This window comes from Thamnophis elegans, chromosome 10 (genome assembly GCF_009769535.1).
Source record: "Thamnophis elegans isolate rThaEle1 chromosome 10, rThaEle1.pri, whole genome shotgun sequence".
Lineage (NCBI taxonomy): Eukaryota > Metazoa > Chordata > Lepidosauria > Squamata > Colubridae > Thamnophis > Thamnophis elegans.
The window spans coordinates 44,971,254-44,991,520 of NC_045550.1; the positions used below are offsets into that span (position 1 = coordinate 44,971,254).

General features: G+C 39.9%; 1 protein-coding gene across 1 annotated transcript; it reads left to right on the forward strand.

The window, feature by feature from the left end:
* Positions 1-1,537: 1,537 nt before the first annotated feature.
* Positions 1,538-14,510, forward strand: LOC116514073 (arylacetamide deacetylase-like). The gene is made up of 5 exons (XM_032225505.1): positions 1,538-1,700; positions 5,436-5,658; positions 6,750-6,819; positions 7,829-8,000; positions 13,902-14,510. Exons 1-5 carry the CDS (start codon positions 1,563-1,565, stop codon positions 14,508-14,510), a joined length of 1,212 nt encoding a protein of 403 aa, XP_032081396.1. The 5' UTR covers positions 1,538-1,562.
* The last annotated feature ends 5,757 nt before the right edge of the window (positions 14,511-20,267 follow it).

The following is a 20,267-nucleotide window of genomic DNA, read 5'->3' on the forward strand; positions in this document are numbered from 1 at the left end:
GACTAATGTTTTATTTATCATCTCTCTGGCTATACAGCAAATATACTCATTTTGAAATCAATGGCTTTCATCCCAAAACTCACTGGAAGAGCACCAGATCCTTTTGATCCTGTAGGGTTTGGGGAATGTTAACGTTGGGAGATACAATATATTTCAAATTGCTCAGCAGGTGGTATGTACTTCAGTCACAGCCTTCAAGGTTTAAAAAAGACCAATCTGCATATTTAATTTTAATATTTTCCTTTACGATTCATTGCCAAGAAGAAATGAGCTTGCTAACATTATTTCATTTCTCACCAATTAATCTGCTCTTGCCTAAAAACAAACAACCCTTTCATTTAACCATTACTCCCTCAATTCATGGGCTCATTATCAGCAGGTATTCTTACAATATTGGTTATGAGATCTCTTATGTTCAGAGTTCACATTCACCCTGAGATTTGAACATGTTCTACTGGGGTTTCAAAGGTCTTTGAGGATCTGACTCTTTGGGAAGGGTCACTGAATCTCCTTTAGAGTTTCCTTTGTTTTCATTGTGTTTTATCATTCTTGGCAGCTTTATCCTGCATTTTTATCTTTTACTTTTTACTTGTTTATAACATTTTAAACAAATTGTAAACCACTCAGGGTGACAGGGAGTTGGGAAAACTAATAATAATGTTGATCAAGATTCAGTCAATGGAAGTTCATCAATATATGGGGGGTTATAAGTGCCATACCAGAAAGTCTTGGGTGGCACATAGAAAATCTGTACATTTGACAAAATTTCTGTCAATCACAAAAAGAATTTTGCTTGGATCGATTCATATGGTATGCCAATATGTATTGACTTCCTAGATTCTTGGGAACAAGTCAGTAAGAATAAAGATTAACATCAGCTAAAGAATTGTTAGTGGTGATTTCACATAAATTTGAGTCATCATCATCATCATCATTCAACCAAAGTAAATTTGCTCTTAACTAGTCATGCTTAGCTAGCAGAATGCAGAGGATACGTAAAACATATTTTTAAATGCATTTGAATAATTAATTTATTTTAATAATTAATATGTTTTAATTAAATATTATTTATTAAAGGCAAGAGAACAGTTCAGAAAAGGGCAATAACTAATTTCTGTAAGCAAGAAAACTGCTCAGTGTGATGGCATCTTTATTTTTTTAATCTGAATCACATGATTTTTCTATTGATTTATCTTCTGTAAATCCAGTAATTCTGCTTTCTCTCCAGCAACTTTGCCACATATAATTTCAGTTCTGCAATTCGAAGGAAATTTCCAGGCCAAAGTGAAGAAAGTGTGTTGCAATCCTTAAATATTTGAATATAGAAACAGTTTTCCTGAAAAACCCTGAAAAAACAAAGCTTCTTAATAATCAAGAACTGTCTCACCCTGTAATCACCAAAGCAAAATTAAATATTGATGAGCATTTAACAAATATCTTCTGACATTAACTTTACTTTTACTTTCAAATGAAATGCTTGATTAGCTAACCTTGTCAGTATTGCAATCCTCCTGAGATTAGTCAGTAAAAGCTAGAGTTGAATAGAGTAGACAGAGTAAAAGATGGGAGGAAAATTCTTCTGCCTTCTGGTAGCTTCAACTTTGATAGCCTACTACATCTACCAGCCTTTACCAGACAATGTGGAGGAACCCTGGAAGCTGATGCTTTTAGATGCTATATGGAGAAGCCTAATTCATGCGGTAAGTTGAAACATTTATTTCCTGTGCTTATGCCTGAGAATGCTTGTACTTGAAATTTGTGCTTTTAGGGAAATAAGATAATGCCGGAGAAAACAACAACCAAGAATGAAGAAAACTAAGTATCTGTAAAATGAAGATTTGTCATATTGAAAGCAGATACTTAATACTATTGGGGGGGGGGGGGAGATGGAATTTATGTATTTTTTTACACGTTTTCTGGATATAATCTCATATATTAAAAGTATAATGGAAACAGGAGCAACTGCCTTTCTATTTTTTTAGAAACTTATCCTTTTACAAAATATTTTCTTCCGAACATTAGACTCTTAGCAAGATGCTTTTTATATTGGATATAATGTATTTTTCAGAAACACAAGAGAGCCAGTTTGGTCTAGTGCTTAAGGCTGGAAACCGGGAGAGGGAATTTTTGACCAGCCTTAGGCATGGAAACCAGCTGTGTGATCAATTCCTGCTGTAACTAAATGGATCAATTTTTGGTTGATCCAGAAAAAAACAGACTCTGCATTTGGGGGGAAATGCTGGAATGGGGTGGGGAGAAAGAAACTTCTTTCACTTCTTATCTTATGTATCGGTTCACTGAACTGACTAAATTCTTGTCCTCACCGCCTCATTATTTCCAGATTGCAATGCTTAACTGGTAATGTAGGTAATGTATTTTGTCTCTTTGTTTTGTTTTGTGCCTGCATACAGAAAGGGAAACCCTTATTTGCATTTTATTGGCCTCCACAAGTCATCACAAATAAGGAAATCTTAGAGTAAATACTCATGGTTTAATATACATTGTTTATGCATTTTAGCTGTTCATGTCCACCAGTGGTGGGTTTCAATTTTTTTTAGAAACTATTCTGTAATTGTGGCCGGTTTTGTGGAATTGGCTTGGTGGTCATGTGACGGGTGGAAGTGGCTTGGTGATCATGTGACTGGGTGGGAGTGGCCAATCAATGTCACTAAATTCTTTGAGACAAAGTTTTGCCTACAAAAAGAAGATATAAACAAGGAAATTTATTATTTTGTGCACTTACTACTTAAAGAAGAAGAAAATAAGTACACAAAACAATAAAACGGCTACTTACCGAGGAAATTTGACTGTCCTTGCCGGTCTTCAACTGACCTTACACACTGCCTCTTCCCTGTTCCTGGATTCACTCAGGTGTTTTTAAATGAATGGAACAGTGTGTGCGTGTGCACAGGCTGCGAGTTTTAAACATGTCTGGGTAAATCTAGGAAGAGGGAAGAGGCAGAGGGGCTGGAAGTGTGTGTTGCTATAGTATCTTCCATAAGGTGACCAGATTTTCAGATTGGTAAAGAGGGACACCATTGACCGGGGGGGGGGGGGGGGGGGGGCTTGATAAAAAAATTTATTTTTTGTCAAAAGGTCACCCCAGGACACTGAAACCAGCATAAATATGAATCTGTTGCCAAACAAAATTTTGATCACGTGACCATGAGGATGCTGCAACGGTCGCTAAGTGTGAAAAATGGTCGCAACGGTCACTAAGTGTGAAAAATGGTCATCAGTCACTTTTTTCAATGCCATTGTAACTTTGGTCACTAAATGTTTTCCCCCTCCTCGAGACACCTCACTTCTTCCTTCATTCCTCTTGCTTATCTACATTCACCTTATCCATCTTCTGCTCTTTCCCTCTCTTCCTTCATTTCTCCTTCCATCCTCTCTTCTTTCCTCACTCACTCCCTTCCTCCTTTTCTCTTCCTTCCTCCTTCCATTCTTTCAGCTTCATTTCTTTTGCCTATCTGCCTTTTCTGTATTTCTGCTCTTTCCATTTCTCTCTTCCTCTTCGCTTCTGTTCCTTCCTCCTTCCCTGCTTTCCTATTTCTTTCTTCTTCCTTCCTTCTGCCTATCTATCTTCACCTTCTCTGTCTTTCTGCTCTTTCCTGTCTTCCCCTTTCCTCCCTCCCTCCCTTCTTTCCTTTCTAGTTCCATCTTTTCTTCTTTCCTCTCTCCCTCCCTTTTTCTTTCTTCCTTCCTTCCTCCTTCCTCTTGCCTATCAACTTCATCCTCTTTGTCTTTCTGCTTTCCCTATCTTCCCCTTTTCTTCCTACCTCCTTCCCTCTTTTCTCCCTCCCTTCTTTTTCTTCCTTTCTTCTTCCATCTTCCTCCTTCTCCTTCCATTCTTTCTCCTTCCATCCATCTTTTCTCCTTCCATTTTCTCCCCCCCTCCCTTCTTCTTTTCCTCCCCCCTGGGGAGGCACAAGCCCAGGAACTGAGCCCCCTGGGCGGCACAAGCCCAGGAACTGAGTGGAAGTTCTCTGCGCGACTGAAACGGATGCCGCGGCAGGAGAGCGAGGCGGCTGCCGGCCGTTTCACCTTGTGCAGAGAACTTCTACTTGGTCCCGGGGCTTCTGCCGGGCGGCAGAAGCCCAGGAACCGAGTGGAAGTTTTCTGCACGACTGAAATGGACGCCGCCTCAGGAGAGCCACAGGGGAGGGCGGCGGGACACGACCACGTCTCGTGGAGTCGCTCCGTGGTCGCTGGGAACCACGCAGCATAGGCGCCGCCACACCGGCAGAAGCTCCGTGAGTCCGTGACCGAGAGGAAGTTCTCTGCACGAGGTGAACAGCCGCTGCCGCAGGGGAGGGTGGCGGGACACAACCACGCCTCGCGGACTCGCGGCATGGTCGCTGGGAACCGCGCAGCACAGGCGCCGCCACGCCAGCAGAAGCTCCGTGAGTCCATGACCGAGTGGAAGTTCTCTGTGCGAGCGGCGGCAGCTGTTTCACTCCCGCAGAGAACTTCCACTCGGTTCCAGAGCTTCTGCCGCCCGTGGCGGCGCAGCACAGGGGCTGGCTGTGACGCGAGGAGGTGAAATGAACTCTGCAAAGGGGGAGAAGGAGGAGAGGAGGGCTGTCTCCTCCCCCCAGCGCCTCCCGATTCCCACCAGTACCAATTCATAACATGATTACTCACCAGTGAGTAAGCGCAGCTGCAACCCCAAAAGACGAAATGAAATGGAGACTCGTGCAGGCATGCTCAGCTAAGCGGAGTTCAGCCAATCAGTAAGCTGATTGGGATGGAAAATTTTCAGCACGTGGCGTGGTGAAAATTTCCCATCCCAGCCAGCTCACTGATTGGCTGGAGTCCAGGCCAATCCAATCAGTGAGCGTCAGGCTGGGCTGGCGTAAATTTGTAGGATAGAACGGAACGATGAGCCAGCCCAGCGAGCTAGCAGCTGATGGGCAGGGGAGCGAGGGAGCTGTGAGCACCAAAAAAACCCGTGTTTTTTAAAGAACCGTGTGGGACGGGGGAAAATTTATGAAAAGGCGTGTCTGTCCCGCCAAATGCGGAACGTCTGGTCACCCTAATCTTCCAGCCCCTCTGCCTCTTCCCACTTCCTGCATTCACTCATATGTTTTTTAAAATCCAAAGCCTTTGCACATGCACACACTCTTCTAGCAGCCCCTCTGCCTCCTCCCTCTTCCCAAACATCCTCCCACAACCACCCCAGCCACTCACCAGTTCTTTCTTCTTCTGGTTCCTCTTCTGAGAACATTTTGGAAGCATGGTGAGGATGAGCGGGGCGAGTGAAAGAGCAAATGAGGAGAGAGAGTGGGGCCTCCTGATCATCAGGTATGGGAAGGCACACTAAATTTCACCATCCAGTATGACCATACCGGTCCATACCGGTAGAAACCCACCCCTGGAACTATGAAGCCTTTGCTTACCACAAGGATGTTAACATTTCTTTTGTTTTGTAGGCCACAATTGTGGACATGTTGGGTGTTGGACACTTTATGGAGGTTATAAATCTGTACACAATTGCTACATACACACCACCTACATCTGATGAAAATGTTATTGTAACAGACACAGAATTTAGCCATGTTCCAGTACGTCTTTACATTCCTACAAAGCAGTCAGATGTCTTGAAAAGAGCAGTGATTTTCATCCATGGAGGTGGATGGTGTACAGGATCAGCAAGTAAGCATAAGTATTTTATTCCACTACAGTGGGTCTCAAATAAAAAATGAATCTATTTCTTTTGATGTCCCAAGGCTTTCATTGAGGTATAACAGAGATAGCGAATTTTCTTGAGTCGGTGGTTAATTAATTAATATTTTAAAACCATCCTGATGATTCTCACAAAATGAATCACATTGAAGGTACAAGATTCGCAATTGTCAAAAGGTAAATTGATGAGGTTGCGCTTCCCAACCTCTCTAGCTCTTGCCAGTTTATCTGTTTGCCAATTTTAATTTACAATGTAATCTGAGCAGTAGGGGAAAATGAAGTATTAAATTGCTGCCATCCCATTATTTTCATTTCCTAGTTATATTTATGGGATGTAGAACCAAGCAGCGTTCTCAAACATAAAGGAGACTGTTATCTTGTTGTAGGATGTTAGTTTCCCATTAGAAAAAACAAAGAAATCCCATCCTTTCGAATCAGCTAAGGAAGATTTCCCCAGGCACACTAAAACTGTGCTAAATCGATGAAGAAATATTCCTCCTCCGATTTAAAGATGGAAATGTTCAAAATCCATTTTAAAATATCTTCACATCTTGTTGACTACTTGCTTCTCTTCTTTGATAGTCTTTCTTGGCAGCCTCAGTAGGAGGAGTATCATTCCAAAGAATCACTGAATGGTAGAGATAAGAGCAGTTTATCCCCTCCTCAATAATTTTATGATGCTCCCAACATTAATTTCCACTCCCATAATTACTCAGCCGTAAAATGTTGGGAACTGGCATCTACAAATCTTGAAGTTGCCAAGATTGGGAAACATTGAATTAGAGATTCATGGAAGATTTCCAGAAAGTCCCTGCCAAAAGAAACCGAAAACAGCTCATTAGAATTTGTAAGCTTAGGACTTCAAATCTCACATGAACATGAGGCAGAAACAATTCTGCCATTCATAAAATGAGCTTGATGTTTCTTAGCTTTCTATGATAACATTCTAGTCTCACTCTTGTGGTTGTCTAAAGACCTTGTCCCATATTGTTTTTGACACATGCACTGTGTATTGGTATTGTAAGAGTAATAAAACATGCTTTGCCACTTATTTTTCACAGCCATGAAATCCTATGACCTCTTATCAAGATGGACATCAGAAAGACTAGGTGCTATTGTGGTGTCAGTCGAGTAAGAATGGTGTTTGAAGGAGATATTTTTGTTCCTTAATCTTTTCCTAATCTTTTTCTGTAAGCAAAAAAAAAGATAAATGATACTAATAGTACAGACTGGCACATTGAAGCTCCATATACTGTATATTGTTATTGGTTGCAAAATTATATTTCATTGCATATGCTGTGCTATAAGTATTATTTTGCATTTATAATGGATAGCTAATATAGTTTTACATTTACTGTCTTTTATACTCTTTGCAAATTGTAAACAAACAGAATATGATTGGAAGACAGTATAGCAATATTTAAATAGATAAACTGAAATGCACAAATCATTTCTAAAGGTCTAAAATCTACATTTCACAATATAAAAATATAACAAATATCAGCCTTTTGTGGTAATGTAGATTTTATTTATTTATAGGGTTTGTATGCCGCCCACTCTCGAGAGACTCAGGGCGGCTTACAGATAAAAAAACCAACACCATGAGTAGTAACAATACCTTTATTGCAATGTTGTAGTAACAGAATTTTGCTTTCCTTCCCCTACTGCCTTTACTTTCAAAGGAACCAGCATGGTCCCTTCTGAGATGCTTTCTATACCACATTTCTTTTGTGGTCTCTTTTCTCTTATCTGTGGGCTGTGGTTTTTCCTTCTCGTTCTTAAGGATATTTCCAAGATTATTACATCAGTCTTGCTTACCAGCTGCTTTAAAAAAAAAAGCTAACGGTATTTTTCAAAGTTAAAGATTATCCTGTCTCAGATTATTCCATATAACTCCATAAAGCATAACTTCCTATTAAGCATAATAATTCTATTAACAAAACAGACCAGATTAGAAATATTATTGATCATTTAGCACACAAATAACTCAGGAATTTAAAAAAAATAAGCAAATTCTATATTGAAGAAAATCACCATTTAAAATCTAGTATCAATAGTGTAAATCTAGTGATAAATTAATTTATTTTACCCACAGAGGGAATTTATATATTTCTTTCATTGTCTTTTTAATTAACCAAAGTTATAGACTAGCTCCAAAATATCGATTCCCAGTTACATTTGAAGATGCGTACTCAGTATCAAAATACTTTCTACAAAGCAGCATTCTGGAGAAATATAATGTAGACCCAAGCCGCATCGGCATTGCAGGAGACAGCGCAGGAGGTAACTTAGCTGCAGCTGTAACCCAACAGGTAAGAATTACCCATTTGAAAGTAATAAATCCAAATGGAATTATACGTGTTACGAATCTCTGTTATCGCAAGCTATCCTGATACTAGTTTAATTACCCTGGGGCTTTTCACACTATATACCTAAGAGTAGGAAGTCATAATTTTTAATTATCCTGAAAGATTCAGGATCTTCTAAGGAGTCCAAAATGGAGGATCATAGAATTATGTATGTTAATTGAACCCCGACTTTCTGAAATTATCATGCAACCTAATACTTTGGGTTATAAATAAGAAATAGCTGCAGCAATTAGCAATCAGGGCAACTGCTGGGCCTTTTCACATTAGATGGGTAAAACTGGGTTTCTATTATTTTAGGTTTGGTTTGGTCTATTAGATTTATATGCCGCCCTTCTCCCAAGGACTCAGGGTGGCGTACAACATTAAAAGAAACACATAGGAAGAAGGCGGGGCTTAGCAGTGAGAAGACAGATTTTCAGGCTATTCCTGAAATTCCTTTATTCCGAAGCATTTGGACGGTCCCTTTTTGGATCCAAGCTGTCCTGGAGAGACAGTGAAAGGTAGGAGGAGATCCAGTGGCCCCAAAGATGTTCGCAAAGTCTCTGGGGATTTGGAAATTAACCTCCTTTGCCAGTGACTTCCGGATTAGCCATAAGGCTAACTGAAACTGCAGATAGCTCCAAAGAATGGCGAAAGTGTTTCCAGCTGGTAAGATGATTTTATTACTCAGAGAAAGACAGTCCGCCTAAAAATTCAAGCTAATTTAAATTAAAGAACAGAAGAATCTAGCGGCGATTTTGATCTCTTTATTGGTTTATGGACGGTGGTTATCCTACTTTTTAAATATTTTAAATGCTATTTACATGGACAAAGGATAGATTACTCCAACATCTCCTCTGATCCTCTGCAAGTGGGCTGTAAACCAATTCACTATAATTTGGCTGCTTACACCTTGACACTTTTATTGCTTGGTTGGATGGGTCTAAGATCTGATAAGATTGCACAGTTCCCAGCTTGTTTTTATTTGCAAATACCTCAAAGCTCTAAGAAAAAATACTAACTGCGTACAAATATGGTGTCTATTCAAGCCTCTATTCAAATGATTTTTTTCGGCACACACATGAGAGAATTGAGAGGAAACTGGATTATCTGCTGTTTCTAGCAACAAAATACGAGGAAAAAGATGAAAAGGTTGAACGTTTGAATGTTCTTCAAATACAAACTAAGGATGTCAGAGATAAAGACTCTCAATTTGCTGATATTCGGGCAACTGGTTTACCTCTGAGGGAGAAAAAGATGGAATGTCTGAAGAGGGAGCAGCCACACAGAAGATTTACTTCGAAAGACAGGGCGCAGGAGGAGTGAGAAGCATTAAAGAATTTATACTTTATGAAATACCATCTGCAAAACTTTTGATACCACCACTGAGAATTAAAGACAAACTGATAAAGGAAATAAAAGGAGGACGGCAGCATTATATGAGAGGCACCATAAGCAAAAAGGTGCAAAGATTTCTTCGTATGGACTTGCTCATAAAGATGTTTGGAGAATTGGACCCACGAATGGCAACAGATTTAAGGCAGTTCTGTTACTGGAGAGACACAGGCTGATAGATGGAAGAGTATAATTTAAAACTAGCTAAACCTAGTTAAATTCATTTGTAATAGATATAGTTGAATAATAATTGATAATGATAGTAATGTATATAATGTGAGTTGCTATGATAAATAATAATTGGATATGAGAAGGGAAGGTTAGAAATATCTTCGGACTATATATAAAGGTTATTAATGACAATAATAATTATTATAAAAAATAAAATAAAACCATATACAGTTAAATCTTAACTAATATGGGGAAAATGCTATGATATACGATATAATTAAATAAAGAAAGGAGAATGATAATAAATTATATACATGGAGGATGAAATTTTTGGTATTAAATATTATGGATGTTTAGCTAAAACAGGATATGAGGATTTGATGTTAATGGAGGATTTTATAAATAAGTAAATGAAATGCCAGCATGTGGTTATGGATTAAATCTTTGGTATAGTTAAGGATGAAGGATGTTTAAACAACTGTAGTCAACTAAAAGTGGAGGTATGATGATGTTAATATGGTAAACATTTGAGTTAAGATATTTGAATTAATGGAAGAGATGCACAAAAACTTGTTGTAAACAGCTGATATACTTTTTTATAACATATACTTATTGTGGTTTTTTTTTCTCTCTGTTTTGTTTTTTGTTCTTTTTTGTTTTGACTCCCCCCCCCCCACTGTTGTGGGTATGTGTTGTTTATGTAACAAAAAAATAAAAAAAAATATTTAAAAAAAGAAACACATAATACAAAAGTTTTTAAAAAATTAAATAGAATATCCCAAACAAACCCAATTAGAATTGACAATAACATTTTTTTAAAAAAAAATAGAATTAAAATTAACAATGATCAATAATTTATTTTGTTTTGTTCAGGCCAGGCTGGCTTGCTGGAAAAGCCAACTTTTTAGGGCATGTTGGAAGGACTGGAGATCGGGGATTATACGAAGCTCATTCCAGAGGGAAGGCACTCCCACAGAGAAGGCTCTCCCCCTGGGGGTCGCTAGCCGACACTGTCTGGCTGACGGCACCCTGAGGAGGCCAACTCTGTGGAATCGCACTGGACGGTGGGAGGCTACTGGTGGCAGTAGGTGGTCTCGCAGGTATCCTAGGCCTAAGCCATGGAGCGCTTTAAAGGTCATAATTAGTACCTTGAATCACACCCGGAAGACAACTGGCAACCAGTGCAGGCTGCCTAAAAGGGGTGTAACATGGGAGCACCTAGGTGCCCCATGATAACCTGCGCAGCCACATTCTGGAGCAGTTGAAGCCTCCGGGTGCTCTTCAAGGGCAGCCCCATGTAGAGAGCATTACAGTAGTCCAGGCGAGAAAGGACAAGGGCATGAGTGACTGTGCACAGAGCATCCCAATCCAGGAAGGGGCGCAACTGACGTACCAGGCGAACCTGGTAAAAGGCCCCCCTGGTCACAGCCATCAGGTGCTCTTCTAAACTAAGCCGCATATCCAGGAGGACACCCAGATAGTGGGCCCTCTCTGAGGGGGCTAAAATTTCTCCCCCTATCATCAAAGATGACACGATGCACAAATCAAGATGACGGAAACCACAGCCACTTAGTCTTGGAGGGATTGAGCTTGAGCCTGTTCCTCCCCATCCAGATCCACACAGCTTCCAGGCATCAGGACATCACATCGAGGGCATTGTTTGGGTGGTTAGGGGTAGAGATGAAAAGTTGGGTATCATCAGCATATTGATGATACTGTACCTCAAAACCACGGATGATCTCACCCTATTTTTAAAAAAAAGTCCTAGATTTTTAGTTTGCTGATTTGCCCAGAGCAGGAAGTGGCATGCAGGCCATCTACCATGGTTGCAATGAAGAATAAGACGACAATTGATTCAGGAGGAAATCCTTTAGATAGCACCTTGTCAATTGTTATTTCATTGTGAAAAATGAAACTTTAGCCCCATTTCAGGAATAATGCAAGCTCAACAACACCATCCAAGTAAATTTAACATGTTAATGTGAACTGTCAATGACATAAGACCAACAATTCCGATTCTTACATTTTATTTGATATATTTGCTCATTAGGTGTTTGATTTATTACATTTATTCAAGCATTAAAAAGGATGAAATTCAGTAAGAATTGAAATGCAACTGACTTTGTACTTATAAAGAAGTAGAATCTGACATATATTTCATAAATTAATGCTGAGCAAAAATTTCATCTGCATATTCATGAATTTTCTGAGAGGGGAAAAGGAGAAATTGCTATGTGTTGTTCTTTTACGTACCTTAATTATAAAGTGATTGAGGGAGGTTGTCTCCAGGAAATTGTAATCTGGGCTTCTCTCCAGTCTTAAATCTCAAGAGAAGTACAGGTAGTCCTCAACTTATGACCACAACTGAGCCCAACATTTCTGTTCCTAAGAAAGATAATTATTAAATGAGTTTTGCCCCATTTTATGACTCTTCTTGCCAAATTGTTAAGTGTTAAGTGAATCACTTAAGTTAGTAACACAGTGTTTAAGTGAATCTGACTTCCCAATTGACTTTGCCTGTTAAAAGGTTGCAAAAATTGATCACGTTATCTTGACACAAAAGTTATATGTGTAAAAAACAGTCATAAATTATTTTTTTCAGGGACATAGTAACTTTGAGCAGTCATTAAACAAACTGCTGTAAGTCGAGGACTACCTGTATACTTTCCCATGGAGCATTTCCACATAAGGAAGCTATAGAGGCCTAAATATAAAGGAAAGATGTAACTTCACCGCATTGCAAGAATAAAGGAAGCTCAACAACACTATCAAAGTAAATTTAACATACCGTATTTTTCGGAGTATAAGACACACCTTTTTCCCTCAAAAAAGAGGCTGAAAATTTGAGTGCATCTTAAACGTCGAATACAACATTTTTTTTGCGTCCTGAAGCCCTGCCCCCTTCACCAAAATGGCCATTCCTAGCCTTATGGAGGCTTTCAGAGAACTCCTGGGGGCTGGGCAGGGCAGAAATGAGCAAAAAATTGGCCGTTCCCCCCCCCCCCCGCAGTTCCCGGTAACACTCTAGAAGCCTCTATAAGGCTATGCATGCAATTTTTTGACAAAAAACTGGGCAGAGGAGGAGCACTCTGCAAGCTCCCACCCCCACCCAAGCCTATTCATGCCTTTTATTTGAAAAAAAAAAAAACAAGCCTGTTTTGGTGAAAAATGGGCCGTTTTAGGGAGGTTAGTAGAGTGAAAACACTTCCCCCCCCCCCACTTTCGGAAAGCTCTTTAGTTAGAATAATTGATGAGAATTATATTGATCAAGTGTTGTGCCAGCAGAAACAAGTCTTAGGTTCTGCAGATTGTCAGTGATTTCTTTCTCCAGCACATGGATAAATACACCTGGAAACATCTACCTACCTACCTACTATCTCTCTTTCCCTACCTACCTACCTACCTACCTACCTACCTACCTACCTACTGTATTTTTTTCTCTCTCTCTACCTACCTACCTATCTACTCTCTCTCTCTCCCTACCTACTGTATTTCTCTCTCTTCCCCTCTCTCTCCTTCTATCTACCTACCTACCTACCTATTCACCTGCTCTCTCTCTCCCTACCTACCTACTGTATTTTTCTCTCTCTATTCCTCTACCTACCTACCTACCTACCTACCTACTCTCTCTCTCCCTACCTATCTACTGCCGATCTCTCCTTCTCTCTCTCCCTCTATCTACCTACCTACTTTTTAAAAAAAAATGCCTCTTCAAAACCTTGGTGTGTCTTATACTCTGAAAAATATGGTATTTCTATCAGGGGTGAATAATTTTAGGGGAATAAGAGGTCACTTTTTTGGACAATGTTAGTATACTGAGTCAGACATGACCTGTACTTTACAAGGAGAAGAATTTTAAATCTTCCCTCACTCTGCTCTTTTTCCCTATCCAGCTTATTTTGACGCTGAAAAAGAATTGAAAAAGAATCAAATAATTCCTAAAACACCTGACTCTACAGAGTAATGTTAAAGAATAGTTAAATTATAGTCATTGATGAATAAGATTGGAACATACTGAAGTTCTCAATATATCTTTGGATACAAGTGTAATAAGATATATTTCAGTATTTTGTTTGCAATTTCCCTCAAAAGTCATTGCTGTAGAAAAGTGCCAGATTAACAAATACTGTGAAAAACATATCAGTTAGGGTTTTCCTCTATAATTTTGAATAAGAGATAGAAAATGTATAAGCTTTGAAATTTTAATGGCTGTTTTGCTTATATTACAAAATACAAAACTTATTAAATAGTCCATCTTTCATAGGAAAACTATTTCTAATAAATATTTTTCTTTTCTAGATTCTAGATGACCCTGATGTCAAAGCTACATTCAAGATTCAAGCTTTATTGTACCCTGGTCTTCAGACTATTGATCTGGAATTGCCATCCTATCAGGATAATAAAAACATGCCAATTCTGCCTAAAACATTAGTAATCAGAGTCTACAATGAATATTTTCCATCGGATGACTCTTTTTCCAAAGCTTTAGAGACCAACCAACATGTTCCTGCAGAGTTCAACCATTTGTTTAAATTTGTAAACTGGAGTAAGTGGCTCCCTGAAAGATTTAAAAAAGGCCACATTTACACTGACCCATCACATAGAAATTCCAAAACTGGACACAAATATCCAGGTTTACTGGATCCAAGGCTGGCACCACTTTTAGTTGAGGACATTAAGCTTCAGGGCTTACCACTTACATATGTCCTCACTTGTCAATATGATGTCTTGAGGGATGATGGAATCATGTATGTTTCCCGTCTTAGGGAAGCTGGAGTTAAAGTAGCACACGAACATGTTGACAATGCTTTTCATGGTGTTGTAACATTTATTACAGGCCCCTTTGCCCCAAATATGGGACACAGAATGGCTAACAACTACATTGAGTGGCTGAATAAGAACCTGTGAAAACACACCTATACCACCTGAAGATGGTTACTCTGGATTCATTCAGTTTCATTCAATTTATGTTATTTTTTTCAGGGACATTATCCTTTTGGTCAATAAATTTGACACTGTAATTCTGCAGTTATTATACTTGATATAGAATCTCTTGTTTCCTGCTGTTTGAATAAGTATGAGAATCTTGGTAGAAGATGTGGGGGACTTGTATAACCATTAAATGATTAATAATGTAAAATGAAATCTAAAGCTTTTGACCATTTCACATGTGAATTTATAGACTTGAATCTTGATGTTTTTCAGGATTGTTTTTAAAGCCATGATTCATTTCTACACTCTTTTGGCACCAGTCAATTTGTTCCTTTTGGGACGCAACCAGTGTGAATATCTGGCTGCAGACCCACGTAAATTCTTGAGTAGCATTCCATGAATAAAACCTTTTGTTTTCTCTTGATTGGATTTTGCATGGCTGGTGTCAAAGGAAATGGGTGAAATGGTGACTTAAATTCATGTTTGATTCAAGTTGACTTGTTGATTTGGAAAAAAAATGAATAAAGTGTTCTATGAGATATATTATGCCACCAATGTACAAACTACTTCAATACTACTTCCAATGGTGAGCTGCTGGATCAGTTAGGTAGATATGCTCTTGAGGAGGATTCCTTAGAGCCATCTTATTTAATCCGTCTCCAATTTTCTCTTTTTAGGAGAGACAATCCAAAAATTGTGAGACTGCAACTAGAACACTGTAGTGGAACTAGATTATCTAGATCCATTTCAGCTGGGTTTCTGACTTGGGTATGTGTTAAAGATTCTTTTTAAAATCTTATTCAATTAGATTGACCCAAACTCAAGAGAGATAAAAAAAAAAGTGCTAGACTTTCGATATGTAAGACAAGTATATGTGTGCTTCCAATTACCTCTATTCTGTATTTTTATCTATTGCTATTGTTTCTATCTTACTGCCATATATTATTCTATATTATTATAATTGTTTCTGTACAAGCATTCTACTATTCTTTCCTATACTATTACAATTGTCTCTATACTTTATTATTATTACTTCTATATAGATAACTGTCTATCTTTAAGAATGGTCCATGGCTTAAATTAATAGAAGTATATTAAGGTTTTTAAACTGAAGGAGAAATTGCATGTTCCAGAATGCCTACCCCATCCGTCTCCCCGTGCTAAGAAAAGCGCTGTCCGGAGAGGTCCCTTACTGGCGGGCAGGTGTCCTAGAACCTGCCTGCCAGCAAACGACTTAAATGGAATCACGTTTCTGAGCATGGGGAGACACACAATAGTTTGCACAGTCCATCTCCCTGTGCTGAGAAAAGCGCTGTCTGGGGAGGTCCCTTACTGATGGGCAGGCGTCCTAAAACCTGCCTGCCAGCAAAGGACTTAAACAGAATCACTTTTCTGAGCATGAGGAGACACACAGTAGTTTGCGCCATTCGTCTCCCCGTGCTCAGAAAAGTGCTGTCTGGGGAGGTCCCTTACTGGTGGGCTGGCATCCAAGAACCTGCCTGCCAGCAAAGGACTTAAACAAAATCGCTTTTCTGAGCACGCGGAGACACAAAATAGTTTGCGCCGTCCATCTCCCCATGCTCAGAAAAGTGCTATGCATGGATGGGAGAAAGCCAGTGCAGGTGAGCCACACAGTTGCTCCTGAAAGAAATAAATAATAAGTTATTCGTTCATATAAAGTGTAAAATGTAACACAAACTTGGTGAAACTCGGTGCTGTTTTTCTTGATTGTAAATTTAAGCACAAATATAAGCAGTAAAGTCAATACAGGATAACTTGCTAAAATTCCTTTGACATTGAAATACAGACAAGTACACCAATTGGTGAGATGGTAACATCCGCCGCCTAAATTGAAATAACAAAAGAAGCACAGATAAGAAAAAAGGGGTCTGCAAGAAAAGTCATGCTGTCCTCTTGAAATACGAATTAACCACAAAGAATGATTTTGGAAATGGGGAGGGCTTCTTCTTTAGGCATCACACGTAATGATTTAGAAAGGTATAAATTGTATTACTTGAAATCTGTCTTTGTGCTCCTAGTATTCAAGCCATGGGGAAGAATCTGGAAGGCCACGCTTGCAACCACTTTTTCAATTTTTTTGCAATAAAAAACTTTTGACTTGTGAACCAGACTTGTCTTTTGAATTGTGAGAATAAAAACGGGGTTTTAATATCTCACACTCCAATCGCATGGGCGCTCCACCAGCTCGGGTGCAGCTGGATTGGAGAAGTTTCTCTTCTCAGAAATGTCTTCTCAGCAAAGCTGTGGCAGCCTGCCTGTCCCTTTCAGGTGGGTCCCCCAGGAGGGAGGAGGCCAGGGGGAGCATAAAGGGAGCCGCAGCTCCTCTGTGAATGGAGCGAGAGGAAAAAAGTTGGGATTCTCCCTGCTGCAGTCTTTAAATGGCAGAGAGAAGCCGAACTCCCCCCACCTTCACAGAGGAGTTGCTGCTCCTTTTATGTGGATGTGTGATATTTTGCAAGGACTGGGAAATCTCTCATGCAGACTTTGAACAAGAAATGCATGTTAATGGGGGAAACAGGTGGGCTAATTATAATCTTAAACTATTTTTGGCTTACTATATAGATAATTTAGTGCAAAGCTGTGCACAGCAGTATTAGATTTCTGTGGTTTTATCTTCCTTGGTTGGTTTTGGAGAGAGCTATGGAAAGCTAAAACAAATGCTGTGTAACAAGCATGAACTTTCATCAAAACTGTTTGTGTGTATGTGTTGTCTATGTAATAAAAATTATATATACACACATACACATACATACATACATACATACATACATACATACATACATATATATATATATATATATATATATATATATATATATATATATATCAGTGACGTGCGGTAACGGTTACCGTTGGTGAGGCAAGACCGCAGCAGCGGCAAGAAGCAACGTCCCCGGCACTGTGTCCGACAGGCGTCTCGCATTTATGGCAGACATAAACGCGAGACACCTGTCGGACATAGTGCCAGGGGTGTTGCTTCTCGCCGCCGTCACGCTCCACCGCCTTGCCCCCCCCGCCTCCTCCGACAAACAATCCTGATGCCCCGGCCTGCAGCCAGCCCAGCACCGAGCCTGGACTCACCGCTCTTCTCCTCCTCCTCCTCGTCCCCGCTCGGTGCTGGGCTGGCTGCAGGCCGGGGCATCAGGATTGTTTGTCGGAGGAGGCGGGGGCTGGGGCAAGGCGGTGGAGCATGATGGTGGTGAGAAGCATCTCAGATAGAGCCAGGACACCCAGAAGACAAGCCGGCACTTAAAGGCATGCCGAAGTGCCGGCTTGTCTTCCGGGTGTCCCGGCTCCATCTGAGATGCTTCTCACCACCATCGCACTCCACCGCCTTGCCCCTGCCCCCACCTTCTCATACGGACAGTCACAATCCTGCTGCCCCAGCCTGCAGCCAGCCCGCCCAACTTGCTCCCTGCCTGGACTCACCGCTCTCCTCCTCCCCGCTCGGTGCTGGGCTTTAAAGGGGTCTCCCCTCCCCAGCCAGCCAGCCCACCCAGCCAATTCCTCCCACCACCACCACTGTGTCCAACAGGCCAGGTGTCTCGCATTTATGGCAGACATAAATGCGAGATGCCTGGCCTGTTGAAACACAGCGGCGAGAACGTCCCGGCCGCTTCCGTGCTCCGCCGCCTCGCCCCCCTGCCTCCTCCGACCCCACCGCTGTGAAGAAAGAAAAAAAACACACACAAACCTCACAATAAAAAAATATTTTTTTAATTAAATTACAAATTACAAATTAAATTACAATAAATTTGAACCCCCCCTCCCTCCGTCTGATCCACCTTTTCCAGCTGTGGAAACTCTCTCAACTCTCCTCTTGTCCGCCCAACGTAAGCGTGCTCAACGTAAGCTCATAAGGCATGATTCGCTGCTCGCTGATCAGGAGGCGGGAGAATCAGTGCCTCTTTTGCACATGAAAGTTTTCGCTTGTTAACTCCTCCTTAACTTTTAAAAGGCGAACAATTCCTTAGGCAAAAGAGGCCCCGAATTCTCTGGCCTCCTCCCATAGTTAACACTGAGAGCAGACACCAAGCCACTGTGACTTTGAATCTGGTAGCAACTACCCTGGGTTTAATTATTTAAAAAAAATTATTTAAAATTCTTCCTTTCCCTCAGGAGACTGGTGAGGCCCCGCCTCCCCTGCCTCTAGTGACTGCACATCCCTGATATATATATATATATATATATATATATATATATATATATATATATATATATATATATATATATATATATATATATATATATATATATAAAACTGTTTCACATGCCCTGAAATCTTGGGGTGGGGGCAGAATAGTGAACATCTAGGAAGTAGGGTAATAGTGGCAAATATCTTAGAATAATACTTTGATGCACCTATTATAAATTGATCAGCAATAATTTAACTAAAAGAATTGTGCATACTATATATAAATTATTACTTCTTAGCAGGAAGTCCAATAATTTTTTTCTTTGGATTTTCCCATTTGGCTGAGTTTTTCAGTACTCCAATGTACTATTCTTTTTTATTGGGGATATATTTATGAATTTATTTTTTTAAGCAACAGGCCAGAACCTGTTCAAATTAAAAGTGTATTAATACACTTGAAAAAAAATCCTTTACATCAGTCAAGGGCAAGAGGTTATTTCTGATATTATGCTGCCTCTTGGTGGTTGAGAGATTATTTTTTATTAATTTAGGGACAATAGGTTTTTAGAATTTTTGGAGTAGGAAGGAAGCATTTCTCATTATAAATACTTCGAACAACTGCAGATATGTGTTTGTGTCTTAGTGCATTTCAACAGCTTTTATTCTATTGTCTTAGAAAATCTGTACATTTGACAAAAATTATGTCAATCACAATAAGCACTTTGCTTGAATTGATACATATACTATGCCAATACGTATTGACTTCCTAGGTTCTTGGGAACAAATCAATAAGAATAAAGATCAACACCAGCTAAAGAACTATTAGTGGTGATTTCATATAACTTTGAATCATCATCGAACATATTTGAATATAGAAACAATTTCCCTGAAAAAACCATACAATATACAATACAATAGCAGAGTTCGAAGGGACCTTGGAGGTCTTCTAGTCCAAACCCCCTAGGCAGGAAACCCTATACCATTTCAGACAAATGGCTATCCAACATCTTCTTAAAGACTTTCAATGTTGGGACATTCACAACTTCTGGAGGCAAGCCCTTCCATTGATTAATTGTTCTAACTGACAGGAAATTTCTCCTCAGTTCTAAGTTGCTTCTCTCTTTAATTAGTTTAATTGCTTCTTGTTCTGCCCTCAGATACTTTGGAGAATAGTTTGACTCCCTCTTCTTTGTGGCAACCCCTGAGATATTGGAACACTGCTATCATGTCTCCCCTAGTCCTTCTTCTCATTGAACTAAACATGCCCAGTTCATGCAACCGTTCTTCATATGTTTTAGCCTCCAGTCCCCTAATCATCTTTGTTGCTCTTCTCTGCACTCTTTCTAGAGTCTCCATATCTTTTCTACATAGTGGTGACCAAAACTGAATGCAGTATTCCAAGTGTGGCCTTACCAAGACGTTATAAAGTGGTATTAACACTTCAAGTGATCTTCATTCTATCCCTCTGTATATGCAGCCAAGAACTGTGTTGGCTTTTTTGGCAGCTGCTGCACACTGCTGGCTCATATTTAAATGGTTGTCCACTAGTATTACAAGATCTCTTTCACAGTTACTAC

What these genes read in the sequence shown, in the direction of transcription:
- LOC116514073 (XM_032225505.1), top strand. Translation starts at nt 1,563, where the DNA reads ATGGGAGGAAAATTCTTCTGCCTTCTGGTAGCTTCAACTTTGATAGCC. An exon ending in GGAGAAGCCTAATTCATGCG is followed by an intron (nt 1,701 to 5,435) that starts GTAAGTTGAAAC and finishes TTTGTTTTGTAG; the next exon opens with GCCACAATTGTGGACATGTT. An exon ending in GCTATTGTGGTGTCAGTCGA is followed by an intron (nt 6,820 to 7,828) that starts GTAAGAATGGTG and finishes AATTAACCAAAG; the next exon opens with TTATAGACTAGCTCCAAAAT.